The following is a 19,205-nucleotide window of genomic DNA, read 5'->3' on the forward strand; positions in this document are numbered from 1 at the left end:
CGGTAGGAGCATTTGAAGACATGTGCAAGTACCAGGATGGGGTTGTGTAATCGGCTAGTTTTATAATTCTTAAGAAGTACATACATACAATAGGAGTGCATACATCAACTTCCAACATGATGCCCTACAGCAAATTTAAAGTTATGAAAGGCAATTTGTGTGATCTTCCATGACATTCAGGAACCTCCTTTGCTGTGCGGAGCCTCTGATCTGGCTGCGGCTCTAACTCGCTCTTATGGGGTGAGACGTAAATCAAAAACAGGCATAAAAGCAGAGGCTGAAAAAATGGTTCTTCAAAAGCCCATCAGACAAGACCACTTCTTTGCATTGAAGGCTTAATTGCAGCCAAACTCACTTAGGAACCTACATTTGTCTCAGGAGTATGGGGACGGGATCGATACCAGCTGGTCAAATCTCTTTTGAGCTCACATTCCTGAGATTCTCTTGCGTTGAGGAACAGAACGATTTTTTGTTGTTGTTTTTAGCTTTTCTGGTGGGTTTAAAAGAATAATTAGAGAGCGTTTATCTCCTGAAGGGCCGTTTGGCGGATGAGCTGATTTTTGATTTGTTTGCCCAGCTGTCTGTGGGACTCAGAGATGCTGAGGTTTCCCTGCAGTGGAGTCATTTCAGGATCAGCAGTGTGGTCCAGGCAATGGTATCTGAGCCTTGATGACCCTGCTTTTTGGGTCCCGAGCTTTCCTGCAATTGTCACCTATTTGTCTTCTTAAGACTATGCCAGATCCCTCCTCCGGGTACTCGGGGAGACCCCATCTCCCTACCCAAAGGCACATTGATCCTGTGGGGTGGGCTCAGCCAGAGGGATGAATTCCCCTTCTCTAGGAAGCGATGGCGTGGTGGGGGCTAGTGGGGGGCCAGCACCCTGCTCCCCTGTGACCGAGGGATGCACAATTCACCTTTCCATGTGATCTTCCAGCTGGGGCTTTCAGAGGGTCCTGGGCTCAGCCAAACACTCCCTTGGCGTACAGCTCTGTGTGCTGAGCCCAGGGGAAGATCTTCCTTTGATTTCACCAGCAGTGCCTGAAGGTACAAACCCGTCTTTGCAGCCTTCTTGGTGGTGTTTCTGAGAGCTGTCCTTGTTCAGAAGCAAAGATCAAGAAAATCAAAACCAAATAAAAGCAGAAGCTCAAGAAATGGTTCTTCAAGAGCCCATTGGACAAGGCCACTTCTTTGCATTGAAGGCTTAATTGCCAAACTCACTTAGGAACCTACATTTATCTCAAAATTAATTTTGGGGAAAAAGCTACAAGAATAACCTCTAAAGCCATGTAGCCCCTGCTCCACGAAGGGTAATAACTCCTAACATCTAGTTCTCACTGCTGGCTTCATCTCCAGATGGCAAAGCACTTTGCAAAGAGGACAGACTGTTATCCCCATTTTACAGAAGAGGAAAACAGAGTCACTAGAAGAGAAGCAACTTGCCGAAAGTCACCTCCAAAGCTAGCGAAGGGTGAATTAGATGGCATACTAAAGCTCTTAGCCTGTTTACTAAATACTCGTCTGAAATTTTAACTCCCAATCCAAACACAATTTGGATTGCTTTCCACAGGGACTGCAGGTCTAATGCAGTTTGTTGTTTACTAAATCATAAGATGGAATAATCTTAGGTATTCAAGGAGGTCTCTCCTCTTCATCTTGTTTATTTGTTTTGATTAATAGCAATGCACTGAGCATTGAGACTTATTTTATTTGCTTTTCTTTTACTCTTTTGTCCTGTGCATTTACTTATTTTCCATTTACACTTCCCTGTTCTATTCTGGGGAATATTCTATTCTATTGAAATGTCTTCTGTTTCATTTCAGAAGTTGACAAATTGACTTTCCAAAGTCCGTCTGCTTGCCATAGCCAATGACTGCCATGCCCTTGTACCATCCATCCTGCAGAGGGGCTGCCAAGAACCTTGCGGCGAAGACGGGCTCCCCACAGCCTCTTCACCTCCTCTGCCCAGCCCCGGCTCTCTTGGCACGCCTTGCAGGTACATTGGGTCGGTCCTTGACTGAACAAGCCTAGGTGATACATCACAGAAGTGAAAGATGCTGTTCCGGTTATGGGGTAGTCCTTGTTTCCCCATTAGCTTCAGTTTGTGTTTCATCTGTGTGAAGAGGAGACGGCTGGCCGACCTCAGCTCCATCACATGCTCTTTAATGACTTTGCTTTAATTCCTCACCAGCTCTGCTGCTGGCCACCTTAGGCTTTTGAATACCTTGGATGGCCCCACTAGTTCCTCCTGAAGGCTCCTGGGACCCTTTCTGGGGGTGCAGGTCAATGGGCACATGTGTGAGGCAACATTCGCCAGCCCATGCAGAGACCCGGACCCCAGAGCAGGGGACGCTCCCGTGTTCGGCTGCGCGAGGCAGAGGTGACCTTGAAGCTATGGACCACTTGTAGATAATCTGGGGTTCAAAGTCCTGGGACTTTTTCGGCTTCATACCTGACCGATTAGCTGGGACACGTCTGTGCTATGTAACCAGAACGTTATGAAACTGCCAATTATCTCCTTGAGAGCCAGCAGCTTCCCGAAGTCGGGATGTGAACATCGCTCTTACGTAAAGCGAAGGCATTGAAAGTTGACTTTATTGGGTTTTTTTAAATTCTTTTCTCACGTCAGATGCTGTTGGATCTCACCCGCTGCCCGTGCTCTGGGGGAGGGCAGGTATGTGCAGCTGGAGCGGGTGCAGCCCCAGCCCGGGGCCATCCTCCCTGCGCAGCTTCTTCCCAGGGCTGGGGCTCTGCCAGGCGATGGCGGGTGGAGAAGCCCGTCCCCTCGACGGACACCTGAGCACCGACGTGCTGCTCTGCAGAGCCAGCAAACCCACAGCAGCATCCTCGGAGGCCGAGGGACAAGAAGCAACATGCATAATCCTGCAGGTAAAACTCCCTATGTGGGGTGAGGAGCTCCAGGAGAAGGTGGTGGTGACAGGAGGGGACACCGGGCGGTGTCCCAGTCCTGGGTCCCCCGCTGCCCCGCAGAGATGTGACCTACAGGCTCTGTGGCTTGGGACAAAGGAGCAGAGGAAGGGTTTACTGGGGAGAGGAGTTTGAGGCTGAGCAGGGGAGATGGGTCTGCAGGAACCTCAAGTGGAGGGAGGAGGATGCTCCCAGGAGAAAGGGATGGGTGGGAAGGCGGACACTCGCAGTGCCAAGAGAACTTTGGCTGGGAATGATTTCTGATGGATTGGGACACTTGTTTTATATATATTTTTTTCTGCAGCTTTAACCTTGCCTCTGTGCGTTCTGTGATAGCCACGTGTGCCTGGCGTGGCACACAGAGTGAGATGTTTGCTGCCTTTTTTGGCTGTTTTCTAAAATCAACAGCTGTGTGTGGGAATCGAGGCTTCTCGGAACGGGGAGACTTTGTTCTCTCACAGCCTGATCTGAAGCCCATTGAAGCTATCGAAAGACTCCCCTCGACTGCCTTGGGCTTTGGATCCAACTGTCAGCGGGTGCCGCTTATTTCTGCCACACAGAACGTCCTTTATTATGTATGAAAATAAACGTATGCTTTGCGTGCTCTCTGCCAGTGACTCCAGAGCCTCCCTCATGCAAGCAAAGGAGCGCTGGGGAGCATCCAACTTTTCTATTTCTTTTCCAGCAATAGAGCCCATAGAAAATGTGTTGGCCGGCGTGTGTTTTCCTCACCTTTCCTGAAAGTTCAGGCAGAGTTTAGCACCCTGGTTCCTGCCACGAGCGGCAGCTTCCTCACCCCAGCTGCTTCCTCCCCCTCCTCTTCCTCATGCTCCCGCTCCACCCCAAAGCTGCTACCTCTCCCCTTGCTGTCGCTGCCGACTTCGCTGCAGGCTCTGGCGCTGCCGATGCTGAGGCCAAGCTGATAAATTAAGCTGAACCCGGCAACGTTTAATGGCCAGGCAGTTGGGTTTGGCCCATGCTGGGTTTAACGTATTTTGGTCGAGCAGTAACATACGGTCTCTAAAGAGGCTGCAGTTTTGTGTGCAGGGTTCTGGTGGGGTAAGGAAATATCTCGAGCGTTGCATTGTGGTTTCCATAAACAGGACTGCCTGGTAAAATGCAATGGTTGAGGTGTATTTACACACTAAGATGAAGTTAGCGGTGAGTGTTGTCATTAGCTGTTGTCAATGCCTGAGGTGCCTTGGTGAATATGGTGGCTGGAACTGTTTGGGATGATCTTATCAGCCTGGATTTCCAAGTATTTAGCACCGAGCAGCTCCTGCCAAAGCGCTGGGCACCCGAGCACCGAGCTGTCTGGCAGCATGGTGTTCGTGTGGATCAGGTTCAGTGCTCTGCCCTGGCTGGGAAGGGGAGCTCTTCTGGAAGTCATTGCTGGGGCTGCGGAATAGATTTAGAGGCTGGAAGGTGAAGCGAGGATAGCCCCAAAAATGGGAACCGAAGATCTGGTTCCGCATCTTTGGCTGTGGCATCTTTGTTTTTGCCAAATGCAGACTGCCTTCTTGTGCGCTTGTCTCCATGCCTTCTCCTGGGCAGCCCCCTGCAAACTGCACAGTGTCCTCCCCTTTCCTGGCTGAGCTCCCCCCCACCCCAAAAGTGCCATCTAAACCCAAGCTGCAGAGTTTAATTTCGCTTCTGGAGCAGCATGTCCCTCCGTGGCACTGCACTGCCTGCCTGCTCAGGGGATGCTAATATGCCCCACGCAGAGCCCCCACCTGCAATCCTGACTCCGCCTGGCTTGAACCAAAAGTGCCTGATTCTGGAAAAAGGAGAAGCTGCAGTGTGTAATTCAGCTTCCTTGTAAAACAGGCTGACTGTGCTCTCTGCACCTACCGAGGAAGATGCTGGGAACACTCCTGCTGGCATCTGTGGTCCATTTTAATAACTGCCAACTTATCTCTTTTATGAAGCTGCTGGAGGCTTAAAGCAGCCTTTTCCTGCTCTTTCATGGTAAGGTTTGAACTCCTCCGCTTTGCACCTGGCAGCATTTTCCTCCTTTGAGTGAGTTCACTTTTTCTCCTTTTTTTTCCTTGTATGCATGAAGAAGAAGATGCACAATTAAATGGGAAAGGGAGAGAGATGTCTGTGCATAGAGAGAGCTGTGGGGAGGCAACCAGGCAATTTAGTTTAGTGCTTAATATGGTCCAGCAGCTTTGCTGGGATAGTGCAAAACTATGCACTGAAAATGAAGCACATTTCCTGGAGTAACATAAAAAAAAAAAAAAAAGTATTTCTATAAATTTTCGCTCACCTTAGTGCTCAGAGCTTGGCAGCCAGCCCTGAGCTCTGCTCCGACTTGTCGGGTGCTTGCATAAATGAAGACAATCCTGACCTCTGCTGTTGGCCCAAAGCATCATCAGGCTGCAAAAAAATGCAGCTCTTCCTGAAAAGATTGGATAATCTTAGCTGTAGAGTTGATCTTGGCATGCACTGCACGCTCTCTCTCCCCGGTAGCACTTCTTGGTACTTGCAGTTGGTGTTATAACACAGGTTACAAAACAGCTGGAGGTAAATCTTGTTTTCCTCCCCCTTGAGTGACAGGGAATCCTTGTCTGTTACTCATCCAGAAGTGTAACATGATGATTACTAAAATGCAACATGGATTAAAAACATGGGTTTTTTTCCCATAAATGAACAAAAAGCCTTAGAGTGCTTGGCAGGGCGGATGAGCAGATCCCAATCTCCAGCACCCTGCAGCCGTACAGCGGGAGCCCGGAGATGCTCGCTCACGTGGTGGTGAAAATGCTGCAAAAAACCAATGTGTCTTCACGCGACGCGTAGCTAGGCTGAGCTCAACAAACTAGGATGGTCTGGGAAGGGGGTGGTTATTCCTGCACTTGCAATTAATTATAAAACTGCTGAAAGAGAAATAAGCCTCCCCTGACGGCGAGAGATTGGCATGAGATGTAAATCAGGGGCTGCTATGTCTAGTCTAAATCTGCCTTCCTCATACATCAGGCTGGGCTACTGCCACGAGCGTGTTGCTGTTTACGTGACTTCTAAGTCTGGTCCAGGCTGGCAATTCCCACATAAAATGCACATATATTTTATGTTCCTTGTCTTCTTTCATATTTTTTTTGTAATTTGGATACTGAAAATCAGTGAAGCTATCTCAAAAAGCAACAGAGCTGTCATCTTAGTAGCTACAGAAAGCTGAGAAACGCTGCTCTGAGAAGCAGACCTTTTGGGAGGTTTAGACCTTTCCCTGTTCCCAAAGACATGAGTTTATTCATATGGTGCCCCTTGGTACCAGGGGAAGGAGAGGTCCCCAGAAACTGGTGCCCTTTTGGTGGTGGGGTGGGCTGCTGTACCTCCATTCGTCTCGGTGTGCTGGGGGGTGTGGAAAGAAACACTCAAAGTGGTCGCGTCCACGATGAGGAGACTTGACTATTCTCACGTCCCGCGTCGTTGCTCGGTGTATCCGTCTCAGATTTATCCCTTGAAGTGCTCAGACAGAGAAGACATTAAAAACCCAAACACCCGCCTGTCGTGCTACCGCTTGGCTAGGAGCTGACGCCAGGCCACAGCCAAGGCTGTGTGAGAACACCCATAAAACCCGGTGTTTGGGCAATATATCCACGGTGGCATTTTAAGTAGATAGGGAAGAAATGGAGAACAGAGAAGTCAGAGGCACATACGTATCTCTACTTCGCACTCTGATCCTTTAATGATCTTCTGATTAAAAGCTATTCCTGGAATATGCTGTTGCATTTTTCTTCGTACAGTCTTCCTCAACAGTGGGCTATGGAGGAGTTACCTATACGAGGTGATGCTCAGGTGTCTTCGGTGGCTTTACACCGAAGCTGGGCCAGTAGGCCATGGGACGGCTGGATGACTGCTACGGTGTCCAAGACCACACCAGAAACCCGTCCTGGGATGGGGACATGGTGCCTGCAGCAGCAGCAGTTTCACAGGGACAGGACTTTGCCCCACGGCTGCTGGGCTGGTCCAGGCCAGTCCTCCGGAGGAAGCATGTCCTCTTTTCACCCGCTTCACTTAGTTGTCTGCAGCTTTTCTATCATAGGGAATAAAATCCTGCCAGGGGCAATCTGCTCCACCCCAGTTACACACACAGCCTACTTGCCCCGTGCCCCTGAAATCTGGTCTCGCCAGTGCTTTCATAACCCAGCACGTGCTCTTACACTTGAGGAGTGGGGGAGTTTTTCTGAACCGTGTCTCGCTCTATGGGGCCATAGCTTGCTGAGGTCCGTCGTTGCATTGCTGCCATACGGGATTTCTGGGGTCTCGGGGCAAGTACAGTGCCATGGGCAGCATTGCTTTTGCCCCCAGGGCAGGGCGATCGTGATCCCGGAGATGCTTCCAGAGCCTTTGAAACTCTGACATGTTGTTGTGTTGTGCGAAGCTATTTCTCTTTACCCGAATAATCAGCTTTTGGCAGGGTCTGGCTTGTGATAAGATGTTGGGAGATTTGCCATGTGGTGCTGATGGGTTCAAACATAGTTTTCGTGACTTGAGAAACAGAGTTCAGGATGGTGCATCGCCGCCGTGAGCTGTTGTGGCAGGTTGGAGGCAGAAGAAGGGTTAGGAGGCTGCGTTCTTGCCAGGGTGATTGCTACATCACCTGCTTGAAATCATTAGTTGAAGAGTATATTTGATTTTATGCCATCATGGATTTGGGACAATAATTTTTTATTGGAGTGTTTGTCAGTTTAGCTGCATTAGGGCAGGTGTGATTGTATTTTTGGCATGAGCATCACGGGTTGCTCTGCAGACTCTGTGCACAGCAGCCTCCGTGGCACGGACATGTGTCGGGGGCACACGTGCACGCAGGCAGTGGTGATCCTCCTTTTTACAAAGCTAGACGCGGTGCCTGCGTGTCCTGGCCTGAGAGGATCTGCCTGGTTTTGCAAGAGTGGTTTGAGAAGCGCTTTGGTTTTTTTCCAAGGAAAAAGCTACCTAGAGGAGTGGGTTTCGTACGCAGCTGTTTGGTGTCCAACGTTTGTCTCGGAGCTTCAAAAGTGAAAGTGTGTGGTTTTGAAATATTCTTATCCTTTTCCTTTCAGAAAAGGATCAGCTGTGAGGGGGGAAAAAAGGAGAATGCATGCAACAACAATGAATTAGAAGTATAATATTTTTCCGGTTTGATAACATTTCCACGATTGTTTTCATAGTCCTTAAAACCCCTCTATTTTGTATCAAAAAAACCCCAACAACCACTTGTTTTTTGCAGTCTAAATTCCTCTTCTGCTGATTTGAGCAGTTACAAAATCATTGTTCTTCCTTTTATTTTCCATTTCAGAAACCCCGGCTGGACTCATTGCTGAGAATCTTCTCAAAGCCAAAGAAATAGCCCTCAATGACTCTCGTGTTCCTGAACAGCTCAAGAATTACTTACAAAAAGCTCTTGATGTTGCTCTTGGACTAGACCCTTACCTGGATGCAGTGGCAACTTCAAAGAGGTACGGGTACTCCTTTGTAACCTTGTGCTTTTTTCCTGTGATTGTATGAGTATGTTCTTAGATTTTTCTGTTCAGAATATGCCATAAACCTGGGGGACAGTGGAAGGAAGAAGAATGAGAGTTAACTGCACCCAAATATATAGTAAAGTGTGCATGGACGTGTGTCCGTCCGTGTGTGCCTATGGCCCCGAGAAGACGAGGTGAGAACAAAAAGTCCTAACTCTAAATTTTGGAAGCTATTCTACCAATTGACTATTGAGTATGGCAATATCTGTGTTGGACTGCATCCTGTAAAAACCAGCAAGCCAGCCTCCATGCAGTGCCCGCTGAAAGGCTCAAAGAATGAGCCCCTGGGTCAAATTGGTGCTGGAATAAATAAAGAATGAAGAAAGCCTGCACCTCTGGATCCACCATGTAATAACAGCCTTTATATGCAGCTTTTATCTCCAAGCGCTCAACAAACATTAATTAATCTGCTAACTAAATTACTCTAGTAACTAAACTAATTAATTAAACTAATTTAAGGTATCATTAATTCAGAAGTCCAACTGATACCCTCATTATTCTTTTTTGAGCTACAGTATATTACCCAGCCATGTGGGGTCTGCTAAACAATTCCCATTTATCAGTGTACATTTTGATATGTGGAAAAAGCCAGTTCTGTCTAAAATTGACAATGTGTAAACTGTTCCAGGCTGTGGATTACAGGAACGCTGAGCGTTCGTTCTGTTGCTGAAATAATAGCTGATAGTTGTTTGACTTACGCTTGCTGCACGATAATAGCTATACATTATCTTATTAAAGTTGTTAAAGCATTTGTGAGGGGCAGAAAAGAGGTTATATGAAATGTTCTACTCTTTAAGTCTTGGATTATCTGAGTGTGGCTGACACGGGTTATGAATTCTTTCTCATTTTACTGAGGAGTGGTAGGGGGAGCTGGGGAAAAAAAAAAAGCTCAAATGACTCTAAATTCTGGCCTGCAGAAGTATCACCAGCCATTTCTGGTGGTTACTTTCGTCAGATAGGGTAATCTAATCTGTCCGGAGGCTATGGACTTCCTCCCGTCATCTGTTTCCTTCTCTTTGTAATAGGTAGCATCTCACTTCATCCAGAGACAGGCCTGGCTTCTGTGAAGTAGCATCTGGAGATACCTTGCTTTTCTCAGCAGTTAGTGAGGAAACCCATTTTTTTCCTGGTTTGCGAAAAATTTTACACTTCGCATCTTTTCCCCTACTCTGCAATGAAACACTATTTTGGCTGAATCCCCCCCACCCTAGAGCTGAACGAAACCTGGCCAGGGCAGCTGGAGCCATTTACTTCAAACCAGCAGACAGACAGACACCTGTCTGGGACCAACTGGAAATGGGAAAGATTTGGGGTTGAGCAGTGGGGAACGCTTTCCTTTGGTCCCACAACCCCTTCTTCGCAAGCCCCTACGGCTGGAGCGGCTGCCAGCACTGAGACTGGCCTATTGCCAAGCCAGCTCCTCTTAGGACTGTAATTTAGGGATATTTATAACTCTTCTGGGCTAATTTTTCATGCTTACGCACCGATGAACCTTTTCCAGGAGTTCCCTCTTGGTTGCTATTTTTCATGCAGGATATTCAGATTTTGGTTGTTACCATAATGTCGAAATTTCTTTCTTTTTCCAGAAAAACTTCACCTGACCGTGGCCCGGGGGACGCTGGAGGAACTGAAACCAAAGTTAGGCTGCAGGAAGAACGTGCCTCTGGCTCTTTGAACGGCAAGTTGGTCAACCAAGAGGATAAAATGACACCAGATTAGTGTAAAGGTTATCACTGAAGTTCATCATCCTCTACTCCTTCTTGAGTGGGGAAAGGATGAATGCCATGGAAATGTTCAGAAAATGCGGAAAATTACTTAAGGAGAAAGATAAGAACCTCCTGTAGGCTGCGATCTTCCTTTCGCATGAATTTTCCTTGTCCCCCACCTCCCATGCCCTTGTCCCCACGCACACGTTGGTGAGCGCTGTAATTCACAGTGCCAGCCCCATCCCTTAGTGAGCAGCAAAGAGATCATTGTCCTCACGGGAAGGAAGGGAAAAAATCGTGTTGGTTTGGGTTTGGTGGTGTCTGCTAGGGGTTTACGTGCTTTTGCGGTGGAGGTGGCCCGTGGCCAAGCACTGCACCTTTTCAAGTAGCAATACCCTGGCTTGTATCCCCATATAAAGCCTATTACACTAAATCTATTCCCAGATTCATTCTTCCCAGATGTTCCCATCTTTTGAGTAATATATCATCACAGTGAAGTACTCTTATAATGTATTACACTAATACATTGTTCGAAGGACACCACTGATGATAAATTTCTTAAATGATGGTGCTGTCTAGGGATAATGACTCTAAGAGCAAATGCAAGGTAATGTAGTGATTTTTTTTTTAACTGGGTTCCAGAAAGAATATGGAGACATCTTAAAGCCATTTTCATATGGGGGGAATGTTAAAATATGCAATATTTCAAGCACTATTTAACAAGCACTTGAACAATAGCAGCATTGATGATAAAGGTTCTACATTTAAAACCAGTCCCTTTATTCTGTTGTCTTTTAGCTGCGTTTTAGTTGAAATTTTGTCAGATTCTGTTGTTAAATCTTTATTTGAAAGTGTTTTAAGATTAGAGTGTTTTTTTTTTTTAGTGATCACTTAAAATGTACATCTAATTTTCATTGTGAACAGGGTACAGTCTTTCCTATGGTTTTATTTTTAAATTTTCATTCTTGTCTTTCAACAGGCCAAATTTTTAGGATGTTTGTCCATATGATCAGAGCCAGGAAGATTTTATTAATTGGCAAGCTTAAAGGTTGCAGTATCCTTGCTATTGCAGAAGAATTGCCAGATGATGGCAAAATCTTTGCATGTACAGAAGTGCCATATCTCGGAGTGAACAGCCAAGAAGCATTTGATTATTCTTCAGATGGCAAAAAGATAAGCATGAGAGTGGGACCAGTGGCAGACACGTTGGAGGTAAAGTCAGTTGGAAGGGGATTTTGGGAGCTCTTGTGCAGAGCAGATTAAAGAATTTCGGGTAGGTCCTACATCCTGCCCGCAAAATGCTGGATGACGACCCTAGTTTGCTTGCAAATATGTGAACACACACTTGCGCCGGAGTTATTTCTTATTCATGACAATGTATGATGGGACGGTTCTGTCTCACAAGATACTTCTTCTCCTTTTTAACTAAAATACCGCAGCTTTTTGATCAGAGGAATCACCAGCTCTAACTGTAGGTCGATAGGCTTCAATGGCAGAGTTTTACTTGATGTGGGTGGGCTTTGTTTCAGGGTCTCTAATTCCAAATATAACAAGCTGGAAGAATGTATCTGTGCCCTGCTGAGCCACCTCTTGAGTAGGACAGCTTGCTCCCAATGTTCACAAGAAGTGGGAAAGTCCTGAAGAAGTTTGTAATCCAACCACAACCTCTCACTATTTCCCCCCACTGAAAACACTGCAGACAATTAGACCCAAAGTTTCTCACTTCCAGAGCAACGTGATAAGCTTCAGACAAGCAAATCTGTTAGCTATATTTGTTTCATTCTGACTCGTGACTTTGTCTCAAGCTTATGATTGCCAGCAGCTAGAGGAGTTTCACGTTTAATTCCAGTTTATGGATCTCCAGGACATTGCTGCAGGTCCAGCACGCTAACAGGTGATGCCCATGCCGGGTTCATTAAATATATAGCTTTTCCATTATTAATGCAAACCAATTTGATTTGATTCCATTCCATTTTCAATCTGGATGTGTCAGAGTGAGCTTGATTGTAACCTTATTCGCATTAACAGGTACCATATTTGTTTCTAAAATGAAATGGCCAGGAGCTTTCTGACCTCTGGCTTTCACGACCTCCAAGTTTGATAAGAAAGGAACAAAGAGCTTTGCCAAGTATATGAATAAACGAAACGTTACAGATCACCTGCAATGTGCAGCATTTAAAATCCCAGCTCCCCGCAGTGAGTGTGAAATTAATTGAATTGCTGTTGCTCTCTAGTGCCCATTCTGTGCAACTGACTTACTGTGACTGAATTAAAATATCTAGAGGCAGGCGGAGTACATGCTGTGTAGAGATTAAAGAAGGGAGCAAAGACATGAAAATTAAATCCTTAAAACGGAATGTTGCAATTGATTTTATATCCTCCGATTGCAACGCGAAGTAACATCCTGACCCCAGTTCTGCAAGTACTCAGGGCTTCAAATAGCTCTTGGGGCTGATGGGAGCGGAGATGCTCGTGTTCGGCAGGAGAGATCCCAGCACTGGGGACACCTCTCTGTGCAGGACTTCTGCACTGGGCTCTGAACTTTAGTCGCTCAACCTGGCAGGTATTTGGTCATTGGTACCAGGACAATCAGGATTGTCCTACAGGACTTAAGCCACCGTGGCTGTAAATGATGAAACAGCGCATTTGGTCTCGCTGGTGCCTTTGCGTTTTGGGCTCATTGAGGTTTGCGCGGCTGGAGTGGGGCAGCCATGTGGGAGCGCACCTGGATTGCATGGAAGAGGCTCAGGCCGGGGACAGTGTGCTGCCTTTTCCCTCCTAGAGAAAACCAGTTTAAGCTGGAGACCAAGCAGGCTTCCTCCACTGCCACGTGGGCACGCTGAAAGGCAGGAGGACGAGGCAGTCACAGGCGGGAGACGGGCCAGGGATGGCAGAGGAGGCTCTTTGTGGAGGAGGTGGAGAACAACAGCGTTTCTGTCCCCCATCGTCTGCAGGGAGGCTGGTCTAGAGCAGAGCTGGCTAACAGTTGTAGAAAACCGTCGTGAGATTCGGGCGAGCTGGAACAAGCTCTGGCAAGGATTGCCTTTGTTGTCTATGGTGTCTGCAGCCTCAGGTCTCGTTCTTGTTCCTTCAGAGAAATTAGAGGGCAGAGAAGGTCACCTGCCACGTGCTCTCTGGAGGTGTTTGCTGCAGCTTTCTTGCTGTGGAGACTGTGGCTGAATTTTGCTTCCAAGCTGAGTGCAATAGGGCAGGACTTCTGCTTATCTGCTGCTTCTCAAATTTTTGCAGCAGCGCGAGCTCCTGGGAGCAGAGGATTTGCCTTGCCGCACTGGCTCTTTCAAAGCACAAAAATGTAAGATGATATATAGATAACACTACCTGGCAGGGAAGTCCTTTTCTGCTGCGTGAAGCTATGATTCAGAAAGTCCAAAATGCCAGAAGGTGTATGATGTACTCTCACTTCTGGTGTAAAACTAGTCCACCCAGGAGTTACATCCTAGCTGTGGGTAGAGGCTACCATCCAAGTGCTGCAGGATGCGGCCAGTCCTGCGTCCACATCTGGCCTCGATGCCCTTTACAAGGAAAGCTGCCAGATGTTGCAGCCGTTGCCACAAGGATGCGACACATCTGTGCCAGCGTGCCTCAGACAGCGGGGCCTTCGCAGCGCCCGCGCGGCTCTGGCTCTTCCACCCACAACCGCGGCACATCAGGGCCGTGAGCGAGCGGAGGGCAGTGCAAAGGCGGCACATCAGTCCGTAGCGGCACCTCGACCGGGCTTTCTGAAGCCTCTTGCTGCTCCTTTGCATTACCGCACAGCATTGGCAGAGTCGGCCAGATTCCCCGTCTCTTCTCCCAGATCAAAGCCAGCTGCAAAACATCTGGGATTTTGAGCTGTCAAAGGGTGATAAATACCAGACAGGGGCCACCCAGCTCAGGTAGACGGCAGGGTTCATTTTTCATACCTGAGATCATGATGGAAAAAATCCACCTTTCCCACCCGTGAGGGACAGACACTGCCGAGCTAGGTCCCCACCAAAGCACGTAGCTCGCATCCACCGTGGCACAAGCCTCTGTGCCCAATGACCTCAGTAATTTTTACATAGTATTTTGAAATGTGGACTGAGGGGAAGCCTTTCCTTGGGTTCAGGCTCAGGTGCTTTCGGTGGGACTTAGCTACCTCTTCAACATGTGCTGGGCCAGCATTTAAAAACCTTTCCCAACAAGCTCCTTAAGTCTAAACTCTGTCGTGCTGTGCCTGGATAATGTGCCTTGCCATACATCAGCTGTGAGCAAGAGGCCTGATCCTGCACAAAGCGCTTCCTTTAATTCCCGGCGGACTTTTGGTTGAACAATGGATGCAGGATTGAGTTTGGAGGGAATGCAAACTACCAGGAAATTATTCCCATCCATGATTTTGATCCTTCCATTTTAAAATCGAAAATGCAACACAAAAAATAACACCTTGTTTGCAGCAGATTCTGCTGATTGCAGGGCATTGTGTAAGCATGTCGGGGTTTTCTTTTTTCTTTTTTTCCCTCCTTTTACCAGACAGAATAGGTGAAGAGGTTGAGCTGCAGATCTCATTTCTCCTGTTTTGCTGCTTGTGAAGTCTGCCAACAGAATCCACCTTGACAAAGTCAAGGACTCTGCGTTTAATGTTGAACTGAGTGAATAAATTATGCATGAAATTGTGTCGGAGTCTCTAGTGTGCAGAATTGCTCCTTTTGATATGAAAGGTTAATTCAGAAAGGAGTCCAAAATAGCTGGAAATTGTGGGGATAAGTGGATAGTATTCACTGTTGTGAGCTGTTATTACTAGAAATTGCATTCCCTCTCTAGCTTCCCTAGAGATTTAGCTTTGCCGGTGAATATAAACTGTACTCAATAGAATAGCATTTAGGAGTAACAAGAGTGTATGTCCACATACAGTAAAATATTCTAATGGTGTTTTAAAAGGAAGCTGTACTTTTTCATGTATTCTGTGTACCCTAAGGATGGATTGCTATTACATTTAGGTCAAGAACAAGGCATAGGGAAGGTAATAAGTTTTGAGTACATCTTTATTACAAATATGCTGACTGTATGATCCATATCAAAGGAACTGGACAGTCATTTTTTTCTGACTGAGTTTGTATGTGCCTTAAGAGAGAGTGTTGTCTCTGATCAGGACTCCAAGCAGGTTTTCTCTGAGCTTTGGCAGAAGACTCATTCATGTTTTCATTCGGGATGTCCTCTCCCTGATCTTTTGCCGTATCCATCGACAGTGCTGCTGTGCCCTTTCTCATGCTCGCTTTCAATGCATCTCCTCCATGGAATGCGGTGCTACAAGTTTTTTTTTTTTTTCCTTTTTAATCCAAAAGGAAGTTAATGACTCACTGTAAGCAAAAGCGTTAATTTTAGCCAAGTTTGCTCTGAATTAAGACACTTCTTGTTGCCATCTGTTACCGTCTATGATGCCTCTGTAGCAAGGAGCAGGGATTGCACTGTAAACATTCAGGAAATTAGTTTCAGCGGGATATTTTTCAGGCAGATTATTTCCTTCTGGATCTCAGCTTTCCTCACAGTTGGAGAGGTTTGGGCTCTGCCTCTCTCCTAGCAAAGGACAAAGGCATCTCCAACGTGCTGTGAGGTCCTAGACAGGGCCTGGCCCAAGTCTACTCTGGGAAGACAAGGGCGGTCGATCCCTCCTCTTAAACCCCCTCATCCATTTTGAGAAGGACAGCCCCGAGTTCTCCTCTCCACCACTGCACCACTGATATTTCCAGTGTTCAGCTCCACAGTCAGAGCTGTCAGTGGAGCGACATTTTTTCCTTCTGGCTGTCTTGGTTCAGCAGCAGGTGCTGGCAGGGAGGAAAACTTCTCCAGTGTGGTACCCAGGCCACGGTGACCACACGTCTGGGTGACCCACTCTCCCATAGCCAAGGAACTCAAGGAGATGGAGCACTTTCCCATTCCCATGGCTGTTATCCTCTTGTGTAGAGGCGGCTCTGGAGGCAAAGCTGCTTCATGGAATTTCATGGATTCCCCTTATATGCCTGGAGCTGTTTCCAGCTAAATAGGGAAAACCCAACAGCAATCTTGAAGCTGTGGAAATAAGAAGCTCAAATGGCAGGGTCCTGGTATGAACTCCGAGGCAGTGATGCAGGTATTTCCATAGAGGTGCCTGGTGCTAAGTATCTAGAAGAAATGAAAGGTGCCCAAGTGACCTTCGTGGCTGGCCGTTCAGGACTTGATGAACTGGCAGAAGAGAAATGCCTTCCAAACGGTGGCCTTGCACACCCGGGCAGTGCAAGGACAAGACAGGCGTGTGCTGGGTACACATACAACACAGGCACCCTCCTGGGATGAAAGCTGTGAAGTTAAAAGGTGGTTTATCTGTATCAGAAGATAGATAAGAAGGCTACGAGCTGTCAGCAGGTAGGCAGTACAGAAAGAGGGCTGAAATGAGAAGTCCAGCTAATATCCAAAGAGCTACACAACTCCATATGGACCTAATGAAGTCAATGCATAAAAGTGAGATTCTTTTTCATTAGGGAGCCATACCACGGAGCAGTAGTAACATATGTTCAGAGATGGCCACATCTGCTTCTGAACGTCTGCCCCCCACCTCCTCTGCCCGGGAAGGTTACAAGTCAGAAAGTAGTGATAAGTCATGATAATTACTTGAATTTGGCTTTGGCTCTTCTCTCTGGGGAATGAGACCTCTAATCTCTCTTCCTGATGGACTCCTGCTCCCAGCTTTCATCTTCTGACCCTTCCTAAAGTATCTACATTGGACAGACTGGCCGAGTTGCAGAGATGCCCTTCCACAGTAGCAAAAATATTCCTGCTGCTTTCCCCCAGTACAGCTCAAGAGGGAACCAGGGCGAAAGTTTCTTACTGGTCATGAAATGAAAAGATGAATCCCAGGAAACCAGATGTCCCAGTTTCTGCTACATTTATTATAAACCAGCAGATATTTGGCCTTAAGGTCTTCTTTCATTATAGTGTAGTATCAAAAGGTGTCCAAAATGTGGACTCATGAATGCTTTTGGCAGAGCTCCTGTGCTATCAAGCATCTGCAATTAAGTGTGACTATCCAGGCTCTCAGGCAGGCTTAATTTCTTAACCACTAACAAGCTCACAATGACACCGGTTTGCACAATAGAGTAATTCAGAGTTTCAGTGATCCACTTCCCGCTATTTCCTCATCTGAATGACGCACTCCCTGCTTCAGAAAGGCTCCTGAAATCTCTGTTTGGGAGCCATCAACCTCATTCCCGAAAACAAATCAGTTTTTCACATTCTGTTGCCATTTGTTGTTGATGCTTTCTCTCGTACATCTCAGGGGATCGCTCATCACTCATTGTGCACAATGTCTCCAAACACAAAAGGGAAATCTGGACGCAAGAAGTACTGTTAAAAGTTGTGGTAGAAACAGTGAGTTCTGGAAAACATAATTGTTTCTCTTTTCGCTCGAAATGCCAAGACTTGAAAGCATTTCTGCTTGCCGAGATAGGTGGATGAGCCGTTGTTTCATTGCAACGCACACAGATGCAGTTAAATAGTCCCAGATGGAATCTGAAATATTCCGTAGCAGCCTCTTGGGCAGCGAGTGCATTAACTGCCACAGGAGAAGGCTGTAAAGGCTCCCATCTGGTCATCCATCAACACTTTTATACATTATCATCAGCAGCCTGCTTGGAGAGAAGGTGTGCCACATTTCTGAAAATCCAATTAGATGATAGCAGCCAGTTCTCTTTCATCCTCTCTGTTGCTGAGCCATCCAAAGCATTTTTTTAGATTAAAGAAACATCATTTTCCTTCATAGGAGCTGCGCTGCTTTATCTCTATCATGACCTGTTCTTTTATGTGCTTTATAATTCTATTATTAATTGGGATTTCAACCATTTTCCTGCTACTAAAGTGGGACTCACTAGTTTGCAATTCCCAGGATCAGCCTTATACCTCTTTTTGCCAGACTGATATAATTGCCACTCTTCAATTTGTTAATAGTTACTCTTTTGAGAAGAGATAACATATTGCAGCACCTCAGCTGCAGGGTTTGATGCCAGTCCTCTCCCTCACCCTGATGGATTAATTCGCTTTGACTCTAGGTATGCAGATGTTTCTGCTGTGACTCTCAATACCACAAGTTGGGATGAGCCATCCTCTTTTATAGCCTGATTTTCTTTGAGAGTTTCAGAGTTTTGGGCACCAGCGCTGCTGAAGAATTGTTTGCAAAGCGTGGAAAACTCCCAAGATCTCCCCAAGTAATTCTAGCAATGTTACCTTAAAAGAACAGAGTTCCTTCCGGTTTGGATTTTCTATAAAGAACATTTTAATGACAAGACTTTAAGTTTCCAGGTAAATAATTAGTGTTTTCTCCAACATAATTTTTTTCCAGGCATTACATGCTGAGGACGAGCACTTTGATATAGTCTTTATTGATGCTGATCAAAGGAACGCTGTTAACTACTACAGCTTTGTCATGGATAACCACTTGCTGAGAATGGATGCAGTGATCTGTGTAGAGAATACACTCATGAAAGGACAAGTCTACCTGGAGAACATATCTGATGAAAATGTACTAGCTGTCAGAAAATTAAATACAGTGATTAATTCAGATCCTCGTGTTGAGCAGGTTAGTGCAATGCAATTGGTTAAGGTGCCTGTCGTACTGTAGCTATGGATTTTGCAAAGTACTCTTTAAAATGTTTCTTTTGTTGGTGCCATTATCTAGAGGACCTAAAATGAACTCAAATTTTATTATAATTCACCTCACTTGAGCTCTATGTATGAGTTTCTATATTCAGAAATGGTCCCTACTCTCTGTCTACACCACATAGAGCGTTAAAGGCAAGATAAAAGTGGAGCACTTAAGAGTGACTAATCAGCTCTGCAGCACAACCAAGGAACCACCGCTCTGCTTTAAAGGCTCTGCAGGCTGTAGGGCATCACCAGCACAACAGGAGTCAATAAAGTCCTACTTCAGCAGGACAAAAAAAAAAAAAAAAAAAAAAAAAGTAGTAGGGTGCATAAACAATATGCTGTGGTTCTAGAGGCAAAATTAGACACTTCTCCAGGGCTTTAACAGCAGGCGTGAATGATGATACCCCAGGGACACCGT

The 19,205-nt window shown here is 46.4% G+C and overlaps 1 protein-coding gene across 1 annotated transcript in view; it reads left to right on the forward strand.

Moving 5' to 3' along the window:
- Positions 1–2,757: 2,757 nt before the first annotated feature.
- The window catches only part of LOC126049929 (uncharacterized), a 35,766-nt gene continuing 19,318 nt past the window's right edge, over positions 2,758–19,205 (forward strand). The window contains exons 1-5 of the mRNA XM_049827059.1: positions 2,758–2,905; positions 8,204–8,363; positions 10,016–10,107; positions 11,208–11,347; positions 18,483–18,719. Of these exons, the coding sequence (XP_049683016.1) occupies positions 2,758–2,905; positions 8,204–8,363; positions 10,016–10,107; positions 11,208–11,347; positions 18,483–18,719 (777 nt within the window). The remainder of the gene's footprint in view (positions 2,906–8,203; positions 8,364–10,015; positions 10,108–11,207; positions 11,348–18,482; positions 18,720–19,205) is intronic.

This window comes from Accipiter gentilis, chromosome 23 (genome assembly GCF_929443795.1).
Source record: "Accipiter gentilis chromosome 23, bAccGen1.1, whole genome shotgun sequence".
Lineage (NCBI taxonomy): Eukaryota > Metazoa > Chordata > Aves > Accipitriformes > Accipitridae > Astur > Astur gentilis.